General features: G+C 34.8%; 2 protein-coding genes across 4 annotated transcripts; both read right to left on the bottom strand.

The window, feature by feature from the left end:
* Positions 1 to 886: 886 nt before the first annotated feature.
* On the bottom strand, positions 887 to 4,508 carry LOC130730216 (uridine nucleosidase 1). Its single transcript, XM_057582162.1, has 9 exons — positions 4,171 to 4,508; positions 3,447 to 3,562; positions 3,263 to 3,322; positions 2,912 to 3,094; positions 2,710 to 2,814; positions 1,909 to 2,005; positions 1,697 to 1,804; positions 1,388 to 1,523; positions 887 to 1,294 (listed from the first exon to the last, which is right to left on the bottom strand). The coding sequence occupies exons 1-9, from the start codon at positions 4,259 to 4,261 to the stop codon at positions 1,186 to 1,188; spliced, it is 1,005 nt and encodes a 334-aa protein (XP_057438145.1). The 5' UTR covers positions 4,262 to 4,508; the 3' UTR covers positions 887 to 1,185.
* Positions 4,509 to 7,009: 2,501 nt separating this feature from the next.
* Positions 7,010 to 10,616, bottom strand: LOC130732602 (uncharacterized). Of its 3 annotated transcripts, XM_057584614.1 has the most exons (11): positions 10,224 to 10,521; positions 10,029 to 10,123; positions 9,832 to 9,889; positions 9,509 to 9,700; positions 9,318 to 9,394; positions 9,084 to 9,166; positions 8,907 to 8,958; positions 8,191 to 8,259; positions 7,704 to 7,790; positions 7,470 to 7,534; positions 7,010 to 7,314 (listed from the first exon to the last, which is right to left on the bottom strand). In XM_057584614.1, the coding sequence occupies exons 1-11, from the start codon at positions 10,357 to 10,359 to the stop codon at positions 7,206 to 7,208; spliced, it is 1,023 nt and encodes a 340-aa protein (XP_057440597.1). In that variant the 5' UTR covers positions 10,360 to 10,521; the 3' UTR covers positions 7,010 to 7,205. The 3 variants fall into 3 exon arrangements, with proteins under 3 accessions (XP_057440597.1, XP_057440599.1, XP_057440598.1); XM_057584616.1 differs by lacking the exons at positions 10,029 to 10,123; positions 10,224 to 10,521 and adding an exon at positions 10,557 to 10,616; XM_057584615.1 differs by lacking the exon at positions 8,191 to 8,259 and having other exon boundaries at positions 10,224 to 10,522.
* Positions 10,617 to 14,151: the final 3,535 nt, after the last annotated feature.

The raw sequence follows: 14,151 nt of genomic DNA, 5'->3' as shown, positions 1-14,151 counted from the left end.
ATTTAATCAGAAAAATGATTTATAAACATTTCCATAGTACACTACAAATTTTCGATCACTAGATTGAGAAATGAAGAGAAGAAATAAAAGAAATTAATGTGATATATGAAAAAGAGATAAAAAATAAATAAAGAGAAAAATGAGGTATTTATAATGGAGTGTTTGTCTACACTAATCATGTCTTATTATTATTATTATTTGAATGGATGTCTCATTATCATTTCTCACTTAATTATGGTGGTAAATGGAAGAAGTGGTATTGTTTATTAGAGTTGGTTCTTCATACTCCGTGTTCAATGTGATCTCTTAGTTGATACATCAGCCATATCAAGAAAGAATGTAGAATAGTGTGTTTAAAAAAAAGTGTTGTTAGTATTTATCTAATTATTAAATTTGGTTTGTCTCATGAACCTATTATCCAAAAAATGTAAGCGGTTGGAATATATAAATAATTTTATATCATATTTTAACGCTTTTCTAGCAAATTTTGCTTGAAATACCAATGCACATGTTCACGTATCTTGTGCATAAATTCAATTTTTTTATCAGAATAACTTGTTTGACTTTGGCACTTGGCTTATTTTCAGGAGAACATTTTCCTTATCCCGATGTAGGGAGTGTCTTTCAACTTTCAACCTTGACTTGTTCTGGCTCACTTCATTTGAATTTCAACTTAATACTATTCATTAATGCAAAAATCATAACTGACAATACTTGGGAATGATTCTCATCTTTGAATATTGAATATTACGTAGTTTCAAGAACAAGAAACCCAATTCCTCAAATCATGCAGTTTAGTATTTTGCATAACAAAACAATTTCCAACTTGATTTCATGCCCTTCCATCTGATCTGAGATTTGTGGAATTATGAACTTTCATGCCAAATAAGTGCAAAGAAGTCATTTACTTGAATGTTGAAACCGAAATTGTTGTATAAAAACCAGAGCAAGAAGCCCCATATACATGTTCCAAAGAAGGAAAATAGAGAATGATTGCGTGATTGTCAAAGAAGATAGTGTCTTAGTGACATCCAAAGACAAGTTATTTCGTGTAAAGAGAACTTCTTTGGGAGCCATTGAGAACCTTGACACCCAGAGTTTTCTGGTTGACAATGTGTAACTAAAGAGAATGGCCTTACCAATTTTGACATTGGTTGGAAGGGTAGTAGTACAAATGCCTAGACTTCAGGGTTTCATCAATACTTCCCTAACATAATTAAGAACTCCCTCAATATCCACCGTCCAAGCAACTGAAACAGGAGAATAATCTGTCCATGGATTGCTTGTATTCCATCTGTATGAGAAATGAAACCAATCATGTTAAGCACAATTTTTTTGGCATCAATAATAAAGTTGATAAGGATACTAGTTTTGAATTCGGACGAACTTTTTTAATCCTTGGTCCATAAGTGTATGCCCGACACAGATGCCCTGTGTCTCTACTCGCACAACCCCCTTTTTGTATGTGAAAAGTTCTGGACGCACAACTGCCACAAAACTAACAGGGTCGTGAAGGAAAATTCCTGAAAGAAGAAATAAAATCATCATTCCTATGCAAACTCTAACAGTTAAAGATGAAGACCTTAACTTGAATAGTTAACTAAACATGTAGGCCTTTAATTTAATAGTTAGCTAAAGATGTAGGCCTTATTAGCATAAGTGCATAACTCACGACATCAATAGTATGTAAAATTACCATGTAGTCCGTCAGATTTTACATGCCAATCCCTATAGAACTTGCACATGTCACTCAAGAGAGAAGCATGCTTTCCTTTGGATTCCTTCAGTTTAAGGAGATCAGCGTCTGAAACCAATAAACAATGTTCACTTTCAAGTCCCTAACCTAGAACAAAAGCAAATAGCTTAAGATAGCCTAGAAATTGGTGCACACTAGGATTACAACCCCACCTGTTAATGTGACTTGGGTTGTAATGTTTATTCCTACAACAACAATATTTGCTCCAGACGTAAATACAACATCTGCTGCTTCTGGGTCTCCATAGATCTGCAAGTTAAAGAATAGTTATCAGGACTTGACCAATATTATATGGAATCAGATATTTGAGATAAGTCTAAAATGAAATCCATTTTGCGTGATGTAATATATGGTGTCGAGTGAATGGAGAGTGTCCGGTATAGTCCTCAAGAAGCCAAAAAGAGGCTTTCTCTTCACAAAAGAGGAGATTGTTTTTCAGATCACAACAGAGGCACTTATTCACTAACTATTACCAATTAGTCAGTTACCGCTATTGATTGGTACATGCTACCTACAACTAAGCACCAACATACAAATTCAACAAATTATGTCAAAATGTTGCAAGCTGTTTCGCATACCGTGTAAAGCAAATAATTGAAAATCAGGACATGTATAATTTCAGAAAACTTTTACAAAGAAACGAAGGCTCAGTTTTAACCCCATAAGTAAATATTACTCTTATACATAATTTCATTAGTTGGTAATGAATTACTGTTATATGTATTTCTAAAGTCACCTTTGAGAAAAAGAGTAGTAAAACTGCAAAGGTAGAAAAGGAAATAGGATACATCAAACAATAAAAATAGAGGACATGTTAAATGTAAACTTTCTGGTGCAAATTTTTCTCAAACATATGAAAATCACAGAACATCAATGGAAAAGCCCAAAGGAAATTAATCCTTCCAGCTTTTTCTAATAGAAGAAGACATAACGAACAGAAATTCACAACTTACATTTGCTTCTGCAGCTGGATTGACATTCCCCAGGGCAAAGAATGATCCGCCGAGTACAACTATTCTCTTTACCTTGCTTGCAAAAGAAGAATCTCTTTTGACTGCCTAATAATGAAAGTCAGACTATAAGATCAACTAATGGATGCAACTGTTATTAAGGTCAGGACCATAAATAAAGTACAAGACAGAGAGTACAACTTACTAAAGCTACGTTTGTAAGGGGTCCAAGTGCTAGTACAGTCACTTCACCAGGAAATTCAGAGACCTTGTCTACTAAAAACTCACTTGCACTTTTTTCAATTTTCTTAGTTTTCGGATCAGGTAGGAATAAGTTCCCCAATCCATCTTTACCATGAACGAAATCAGCAACACGTGGCCTTCCACCCTTTTATGCAGAAAATACAGTATATTAATACCAGAAAGACATAGGAAAATCAAAAGGGGGGAAACAGAGGGGTTGAAGCAGGGGAAAAACATGTAATGCACTGTGCAGAGGCGTGTACTTGAAGGCACACATCTTAAAACAAAACTCATAAGAAAATTAGTCACCTACCTTTAACGGCTCATGGCTTCCCTCTGCAACTGGAACATCTTCACGGCCTGCGATCTCACACTATCCTTTTTGCATATTAAAATCACAATCAAGAACACATTCCAAACACATGAAACAGATAAGAATTTTCCAGAAAAGAAATTCACCGGCCAAAGTGATGGTGATGATGAAAACAAACACATACCAAAAGCAAAGCATTGCGCGTGGCATCTTCCGTAGCAGCATTACCAAAAACGGAAGTCAAACCCAGGACATCCACCTCTGGAGTTTGAAATGCCATCATAATTGCCATACTATCATCTGCAAAATCACAAAAACACCATTCCAATTTTACCAACGAAATCACCATTCACACGAAAACACTTCTTATAACTCTTCAGTCTTCCAAAAACATACAGATCAAGTAAGTGTATGTTTGTTTTGGCATTAATCCAAACACAAACGTGATTTCATGTATCTCAAGGTCAACACGAAGCTAGCATTTGCCGCATTGAACTAAACGTGGATAAGAGAAACAAGAACACGCTGAATTCAACGGAAATCCAAACACATGCTAAAACTATCTTCGAATCTCATGGACACGCACAACAAGATATCAGTGTAAGAAAATTCTAATAACAATGTTCAATCACAGTATACAATCACAATCACTTGGTCAGAGACTATGAAATCAAGTCATGAACTAACTATTTCAAAATTGTTTGATGTAGATAGTTTTATACTATATTGCTAACAAATCACCTTATCTCTAATCTAAATTACTGCAAAATCAGAATTCTACAAGTCAAATCTGACAATTCTGATTCATTGGCAGCATGTTTATGCGAGTTTCCATATTTGATGTGATAATGAAGGAAACAGTTGAGTGATTTTTGCTAAAAACGGAAAGGGAAAAAAACGAAACTAACCGATCCCAGGGTCGGTATCGATAATGAGCTTGTGAGCTTCTGCAATGACACCGTTGACGCCACCGTGAGAGTTGTTGACTGGAGCAGCCATGATCGGCGGTGGAATGAGAGCGAATCGGGAAGCTAGGGATTGAGCGAGTTACGAAGAAGAATGAGAGCGCTTGGAATGGAAACGTGGAAGATGTGAGTGTGTTTATATATACGTGTGTGTATGTGTGTATTTGGAAGCGGAATATACACACATACACACGAGGGTGGAGAAAAGTGGGAAAGGAATATGCAGAGAAAAAGGGAAGAGGCTTTTGTTTGTTGAAGACGACGATGATGCAGAGAGAGAGCTTTGGGTTGGGTGGATAATAAAATAACGGACCGTCTCTCTCGTCTATGTGATGATGACCAATCAGTATGGGACACGTGGCGTATCCTCTTCCTTTTTTCTGAATATCCTTTCTGGCTTTACGGGTCAGATAGGAAAGAAGAACGTGGAGTATGTCACCGTGTCGTTTTATTTAGGAAACAAAAATCATTCTTAAATTATAGAATATGGATGCCTACAAAAATAATAATAAATAAATTAGGTTAAAAAGTTCAATAAAGATTTGTGTTCTTTTCGATGCACCTAAAACATAAAGATTTGTGGCCTACGAAATAGTGGTAGATCACATTTTTTATGATGATTTTAAACTGCTATAATAGTGGTAAAGTTGTTTTTTCTGTCTATTTCTTACTTTGTGACCGCCAAACCGCCACAAAAGTGAGTGTTCCAAGTGTTCTTGTATCATGGTACGTATAAAAAGTTAGATCAAAGCTTGGAAAAAAAATTGCTAAGCAATATTCATAGGAAAATTTGCATAAACATGCTGGCAATGAATCAAAATTATCAGATTTGACTTGCATAAACATGAAATATGGAAACTCGCATAAACATGCTGCCAATGAATCAAAATTATCAGATTTGACTTGCATAATTCTGATTTTGCAATAATTTAGATTAGAGATAAGGTGATTTGTTAGCAATTTAGTATAAAACTATCTACATCAAACAACTCGTGGACCTCTGTTCTTCTTTGTAAGCGGTCATCAAATTAATGTTGATTTTTTTGCTGCGACTTTCAATTTACGACATTTTCACAAGGCGATCAATAAACCATTAACAAAACTTAAAAAAAAAAAAAAACAAACAAACAAACAAACCATTATCAAAGAACTAAGAAAGAAAATCAAGCTTTAAGAAATTATAGCAGACAAAGATGCAAATGAGCCCGGAGTAGTTTTACTATTGTCCTTTTCTAAAGTCATGCAGTCTTAATTTCTTACGTGCATTAAGAGTTCCATCAACAGATGTACTAAGTGTCTTTTTTAATAAGCATGATAAAATTTCGTTGGTTAAACTAGAAAATGGAGCATGGCCTCATGGGCATAGAAAATCTTCATCCACATGTATGCATGTGGATTATATGCCTTTATGTGCACTCTGCTTATTCTTTTACACACTAAACAACTGCTCAAGACCAACAAGCTAAGTGAATGCGTACAAACTGCAAATGAAATGACAAGATTTCCATATATACGTTTTTTGGGGTCAAGGAACCTTGCCACATGTTTTAGACAATCAAAGTGCAGAAAATTATAAATTTGATCAGCACAAAAATGATAGAAAATGAATGTGGCGTGCTATGATTCCTCTAGTATATATCATATTACCCGCACCCTCATCCATGATTTATGCAATTGTCTAAACTCTAAATCACCGAGGTAAATGTGGGATAAAATTAGTCTTAGGAATAGGTGGAGTGTTGTACAGATTGCGATTTGGATCCCAAGACCTTATGATTTTAGGATCTGAGAAAGCCCCAACGATTTGGATCTACTGTAGGATCGGAGAATAGATTGGATCTTATCAGGATCCCGATCCGCAAAGCAAGAATTCCTTGGATCTCGATCTTGCGAGCCTGAAAAGAGAAAGTTTCACACTTAGGTTTTTCTATTTTTGGCCCATTTCAACGTCCCATTTCTGAATTTCAAAAAAAAAAGTTCAATTTCAACCAAAACTCATAAAGTGTTAAAGATTTTTTAATAAAAAAATAAAAATGATAATCCCTAAATAACAACCCTAACTTTTCATAAGTCTCAAACAGTTGAATCAATGCAGTGAACATGCACCTTGGATTATGATTCTTGTGTTATGAATTTATTATGTCATTAATTATGTGTTAATTTTGATGTGAATTATGAGTTTTTTTTATGTATGTGAATTTTTATGTATATGTAAATTAAGAAGTATTCACTTACATTTTTATTAGGATCTTAAAGGATCTACGATCCGATTCTGATATTAGGATTTACGATCTTTTACCCCCTTAACTGATCCTAGGAAAAACCACGATCCTGACAACATTGCTTTGCTTAGGTGGTTCATTAGTATTTTAACATGCTTTATAAAACATGTGTTGTATAAAACATGAGTTAGAATAGTATTAGACCACGTGATCAGTTTTTCCTAATGTAAATTTTGAGTGATTTAGACACTCTATGATTTATTAAGTCACAATGTGATATGTTTAATACTAGCATTTTGTATTTTTCTTGCGTGAGAAAGTTATTCCCACCTAGTGGCACTCTTTAAACAATATGGTGTAGAATTTTCAAGTCATGTTCATTTTTATTTTTTTTTTGAAATGTCAAGTCATGTTCATTACGCGAACCCAAATCATGCTTATCATGAGGAAACATATTTAATTAAATAGCTTCCGGGTCAAGCTTAATTAATATGCAATATTCCTAGCTATGTTGAGGGAATTTTTATGCCTAATGGGAAAGGTAAGTGGATGAAAGCATGTTTGTGATCAAACCACATTAAAAATCTTTAATTTTATATTTGTGATTGTTTGTTATACTGTATGTTTTAGTTTTACTCATTTTTTTTGTAGATGAGTTGTGCCTCAAGAAGCACATTATGAAATTCAGCCTAAACTATAGATTACAAATCATACGAGTTGTATTTTCCACTTCCAATTGTAAAATGTGACTTTCCCTCATGAACCAGTTGCAGATGTTGTGCTAATTTCGTCATCAAGTATTTGGTATTCTGTGTCCACATTCCCATCCTCTGTTGCTGATAATGCAGGTGTAGAATCCTTCTCTCTGATAAAAAAAATGAACATCAAATAATTAGTTTCATGGTTTTTTAAGAATAATTAGTGCAAAACTTTTAATTGCATAAATCAATATGTAGAAAAGCATATAAACTCATTAACAGGTCTATTCAGACTTCAGAGTAACCAAATTTTAATACATACGTTGTAGAATAAATGATGAGGCCAATAACAACAAGTGCAAAAGATAAGAAGTACAACCAATCCACCTGAAATTAGACAATAACACTCTGTTACATTGTATTGATTATTGAATAACAATTGCATAAAATTTAAATAGTTCAACAACCATAGCTATGTCAATTGCAAGTTGCAAACTGACTAATGAATATATTGACCAAAACCAAGTGCTTAATTTGTCAATATGGAAAACAATACCTTATGGTGATATAAGAAGATTTTGAAAACCACTGCCCACAAATCAGACGTTAGAAGAGAAAGATTAAACATTGTTGCTCCGCTCAACTGCAGGGGACAAAATTCCACTAAAAATTCATTAGTCTATTTAAGCAATTGATTTCCCCACTTTCATCCTAAATGTCGCAGGCTGCAAGTTCCTCTTAGAACTTCAGAACCAATCTCATCTCAAGGTATGATTTTTTCTGCTTCATGTGTTTTTTGTCATGTCTAATTAGTAATTACTCTAATAAATGGATCATTGGTCCAGGGGCCACTAGTCACATAAACTGTTCTTGGATGATTGGTCCAGGGGCCATACTTTGTGAATTAACTTGAATGATTTTATCACACATCTCTAAGTTAATTATCTGAGAAACAAATGGCAAAGAACATCACTGCTGCATTGAAATAATCCCCCTCATACAAAGAGAGTTGTGCCAAATAAGTCAATGAGAAGGAAACTAACCTTTAAAACAAAAGGAGTAAGTGTATAAAACGTGAAGGTTGACAATGCATAACCAGCAAAAGCAAGTACCTAAGAAGGAATTTAAACATTCAACCATGCAAACATAGTTTCGTAACTATATTGTTGACAATCAGAAATTAGAGGATAAATTCCAGAGACTTGTTTCAAGAAAGGAAATTTTTTGCCAAGAAGGTGTTAGTCTAGTGGTAAGCAAACTAGACTTAGTAAGAGCGAGAATACAAGTTCGAATTCCAAAAATGTCATTTGTTAGGTGAGACAACTACAATTTCCCGAACGGGTAGGGACATCTGAGTCAAAGACCAAAAATAACAAAAGGAAAACTTATTTTAGTGATTAACATGAAAATGACAGCATAACCCTCAAAGTTAGAAAGGACAAGTAAGAGCTTCCCTCAAAAAATTCAGGGTAAGAGACAATATTAAGCCCTTTGGAATCCTTAATCTTGTACTAAACAAATATATTAACTCTAAATTGGAACTCAACGGAAGCAGGCACACATAAATCAGGTTCTTTTATTATTGTGAAATTCCATAATTTAGTATCAAGTTGGAGACTTGCACAGCTGTGTCTTCATTTGTTTCTCTTTACAAAATAGAAATTGACAGCTACTTAATTTGCTTTCTTTGGAGAATATTGGATTTATAAGAGAAGGTTAGAAGATAAAATCTTGGAAGGATTGTGCACTGATTACTTACAATGTCTGCAGACCATTTGACAGATTCCAGAGTCCTCAATTCTATGAAAGATCTGTAAGATCATGGAATAAAGGAAACTTTCTAATAATATCTGGAAGGTGTAAACTTCAATTCAAAGGCAAGTAACAAAATCCATGTACAAATGTACATCCCTAAATGATCTAACAAGAAGGATACACTTCAACAATTGTCACCAACATTCCATAAACACCAATCATGGAAACAACTTCAATGCGATCTTTGTTCTTAACACAAAATTCCTGCATTTTGTAGTAAGGCAACTAAGTAATTGATCGAAATTGAAATCTTCAAATTTGGCCATCATAATGCTACTCTTTGTTCTGCAACTTAGAGCTTTCATGGTTTATATGATTATGTTATTATTAAAATGGAATTCTACAATTGACATACCTCACCAACATTGCTTATTGCATAGAAAACTGTCCCTCCAATCACAAGCACATCACCCAATATAGGTATTGAGCCACCTGAAAATTTTGATTTGGACTAAAAAACTGTTATCCTAAAACTCAGTATGATCAATATTATCATCCAGAAATCAAATAATTCCAAAGAGCTTGAATTTATATCATAAAAGTCACCTCCACCACCAACCCAAGTGTCAGAAAGTATCACCAAACAGAGACCCAGCACACAGAGGGCTCCACCACCTAACTGCCATAGTGAATATCTTGTGCCTAGGAAGAACCATGTGAATAAAATTGCCCATGGTATTGTCCAACAGTCCAGTAATGTCACACTAGTAATGGATGAATACTGAAATGCTTTGTTAACTGCACACAAATTAAGCTAGTATATATTAGTATTTCTATAATTAAGAGATGAATTAGCATTCACAATTCACAGTGACTCAAACCCAAATGTATGAAATGAAATGACTGAGAGATGGATCAGCACCATTTACCCAAATAATTCCCCTGAACATCAGCAAAGCCTAATAGTAGATACCAATACCAAGAAACCTGCACAGCAAACATAAACACAATGCAAGATCCTAAAATCCTCAAATTTAAAATTCTCTTGCAGAAATTTTAAAGGGAGAAAATATACATTTACCAATTACCAAGCAATTTTGAAATAAAGATGTGTATATAATGGTACCAGAGGTTTGTGGTGCCTATAGAGAAGTATGCTTCCATAAACCAAAGCTAAAGATGCATAGGTAAACAGGCTCTGAGTTAAAGGTGCATCAACACCTATATATTCATATATTTTCATTATTCAATGGAACATGACAATTGACAAAATCATGTCAAAGTCTCTTAAGAAAAACAAAAACAAGTAAACTAAGAATACCAAATCCGGCTATGAGAGAAGAAGTGAGGCTAGTGAGAGCAAGAGAGAAGGAAACTAGTTGACCCAGCAAGAGTAAGCCAATAACTCTTAAATTTGCAGGGCTTCTCCAGCACCTTCTTATGGCAAGCCAATCCATTGTTGAAACTAATGCTTCACTCTTTTCTTTGTTTTTTTCTTTCTGATTTTTTTTATTTTCAAAATCTTAATTATGAAGAATAAGAATGGAGCATGAACTAACATTGGCGGGTTTTGATCGTTGGTTAACAAACTGACGGTTAATCAGGTTAAGCACTCAAAGGTTGCAGTGAGACTGAGTGATTGAGTGTGCATTACCATGTTGGAGTTTGAAGTTTGGATACACACTTGCAGCTACCGTTCCTGTGTGAGTTATTTGAATGGTGGGAAGCAGCATGGAGGAATAATTTAAGGTAGACAATTCAACTTATAAGCTATTATACAATAAATCTATATATCTATATGTAAAGCACACTTGAGTTTTTGCATTAAATACATAAGCAAACCTCAAGTGTTGCATATTAAAAGCATAAAAAAAATGTAATAAATATATTAAAAAATTATTAAATTAAAATTGAAAAAATTTATATTGTAAAAACTATTAAACTATTTACATTAAATAACAACATTCATAAACTTAAAATTTACTTGAGGTTTGTATTTCACAAATATTTTTTTTCGGATACAAACCAAATACAAAAAAAGCATGTCATATCTCAACATCTAATGTATTGTATTTCACTAATATTAAAAATTAAATTCAATAAAAAAAATATTTATTAACAAAAATTTAGATAAAATAGTTTTAAAATTAAAAAACTATTTAATGAGTTTTACATTAAATGCATTAAGTCATAAAACGTTCATACCTTTGTAATAATATATTAAAATTTGAAAAAAAAATTGTATTGTCAAAAAATATTCAACAACTTACATTAATTAACAACATTCATCAACTTAAAATTTACTTTAAAAAAACACTTATATTATCTTAATTTTTGCATTTGAAAAATATTAAAAATTAAAATTATTAAATAAAAAATAATATGGATCAAATATTTTTAAATTGAAAAATGCTGCTAAAAGGTATTTAATTACTCGAGGAAGTATAATAAAGAAAAATAATAATAGCCAAAGTTTAATAATTGTTTGTTGTGAGAGGTATGGCCTATCCACTTAACGTGATCGTAGAGCCTCAAGGGATTGACATGTTAGAGTAAATCACTTTCCAAATAAGTTGAAAAAAACTAAATTCATAAAATAATATTTTAGGAATTTTTTTATCATAAGGCTATTTAAGTTATCACTTATTATAATTTAAAAAATTAAAATTAATTTATTCTTCTTGGTCTTGACATGTCAGAGTAAATCACTTTCCAGGTAAAAAGTATAAAAAATGATATCAAAACTTATTTCATGACATTAAGCACTTATTACTTAACATTTTTTACGTAATTTAAATATTTTAAATAAACTTAATAATTTTTCATATTATTAAATAAATAAAAATTCTAATTGTTAAAATTATATCTATTCTGGAAGCTGCAATTATGAACCTTCTTTCTGCTAGGGTTTCTCTAACCCAAACAGACTTGTCGGCGGCTGGAGAAGTTGGCGAGCAAGGCGCGGCGGAAGAAGGAGAGGCGACGGAAGAAGACGAGCAAGAGGGTGCTCTTGGTGACCCGACTCTGGTTTCGTATGCGGAGGGAGCAACGACAGGGAAAGTAGGACCAGAGGTGGACGGGTCTCTCCAGTGCGACGGCGGAGCGCGGCGGAGCGTCTCTACCCTCTTCGTGGATGGCATTCAGGAGGCGATTGGGTACCAACATATTCGAGGCTTGTTCGCTCTGTTCGGAAAGATTTCGAACGTGTTCATTCAGCGGAATCGCAAGTTTGGGCGGCGATTCCGTTTTGGATTCGTTCGCTTCTTCTCTGAGGAGCAAGCCTATTCTGCAGTCAACGTTCTTGACGGCCTTAGGGTGGGTGGAGCTGCGCTTTCGGTGGCACCGGCGAAGTTCCCAAGGGACAAGTCGAGAAGCTCTGTGTCTCAGGGATGTAGCGGCAAGGATTCCCCGGCGTCGATGGCTGATCCTTTCAAGGCTAGCGTTCGTGGACAGAAATCTTGGAGGGAGGCTCTTGTAGGTAAGTGTTGTTTGTCTGTTACCTCTCCTTTTGAAGAGCTGAAGGGGATGGATCGTGGCTGCTTTTTGGGGGAAAGAATCCCTGTTGAATTTCTTTTCCCTGAAATTGGTGTTGGGTCTCTTGGTTTGGATGAGGTGCTGCCTTCCTCGCCTCTGCAGCTTCTTTCTTCTGTAGGGGTTAGCGAGGTTGGAGAGTTTGGAGAGGGAGTTAATCTTGGGGAGGCAGAGGTTGAGGCTAGTCATGGGCAGGAGGTGATCCTGCCTAGGAGACGCGGGCGCCCTAGGATACTGGGTCGCAGAGCTCGGTTAGCTGGTGGTATTGTCGGTAGAGTCCCTGAAGGGAAGGATGTTCACCGTCGAGGTCGGCCCAGGAAGAATGTGAGCAGAGTCAAAGAGGTGAGCATTCACAAGGGCTCACCTTCCTCTAGCCCGCTAGCAGAGGACCCTTCTGAAGGCCGTCAGTTGATGCTCTTGCCACCGGAATTTTCAGCTCCTCGAGGCATTTTGACTAGAGCAAGGAGTGCTCTTCTGATGGGGAAACGGTTGGGCTTAGAGTACTCTTGTTCTGATACCGTTGCCTTAAACCAGATTGCGGCTCAGATTTCGACGCGTTGAGCTTTGTTTGGGTTGGTCTTTCTGGTTGCGGTTGTTGCTCGACCTCACTGTTTGGTTGCTTTGGCCTTGGGGTTTTGTGGGGGGTTTCTCTTTAGGTTTGTTTGTTTTGTTTTGGTGGGCTTTCTGTTGTACAGGGGAGGGTGTGCTTTTTTGGTCGGTGTTGTATAGGGCGTTTGTGATTTTTTGATAGAGCTGTTGCTCTGCTCCCTCTGCTGTTTTTGAAGAGGGCGAGTAGCTTCTCCTCTTCATGGGGGGGCTACTGTCTTGTTTTCCTCTCTTTTATCATATATTATATTTTGCTTTCGAAAAAAAATTTATATCTATTCTAATAATTAAATTTGAATAATATTAATTATTTATACAAAAAGAACTATAATAATATTTATTGAAATGTCTTCACACAATTTTTTTATATTTATAATAAAAAAATATTTTAATTTTTATTTAGTTAAACTATAATAATTTTTAAATAATGTTAAAAAATATTGAAAGTAAACCCGTGCAACGCACGGGTATAATATCTAGTACATATAGTGTTTCACTGTTTCTGTATGAACTGACGGTAATGTGAAAGAACTTTCATTTCAATTTATAAAAAGAGAATTTTATTCATCTTTTATATTGAAATGTGTGCTAACAAATGTTTACACTTAGTCAAACAAATATCCAAATATAGCTTCAATAACAAACAAGTTTTGAATACTCATAAAACTAGGTTTTGTCTCTTTCTTGTGTCAATAAACTAGGCTTTGCTTAAAAAGAGCAAAAACAAGCATTAGAACTTAGAAAGGGCCGAATCCTAAGTCCAGTTGGGCCAGAGTAAAGATGCTTCATACTTTTGTCCAATGTCAATATGCTTTTATTGGCTTGGGAGTTCACTATTTAATTTTATTGGGCTCCTGAGTCCTAAGTTCAGTTGCTAGAGTAAAGATGCTTCATACTTTTGTCCAATGTCAATATGTTTTTATTGGGGTTCAGAGTTCACTATTAATTGGGCTCTTGGTTTTGTATAACCCAAGCAGTCCACTAGTATAAAATAGTAGTCCAGTATCTTTAGATATTTCTCTTTGACTTTTGAAAAATTTAATGAAAAGAAACAAGTGGGTATTAGACCATCCACAATGGATGGTTGAATCCTTTGTTGAAATGTGTTTGAT

The sequence above is a fragment of the Lotus japonicus genome, chromosome 1 (genome assembly GCF_012489685.1).
Source record: "Lotus japonicus ecotype B-129 chromosome 1, LjGifu_v1.2".
NCBI classification, from domain to species: Eukaryota; Viridiplantae; Streptophyta; class Magnoliopsida; order Fabales; family Fabaceae; genus Lotus; species Lotus japonicus.
This window is presented reverse-complemented; position numbering and strand designations above follow the sequence as displayed.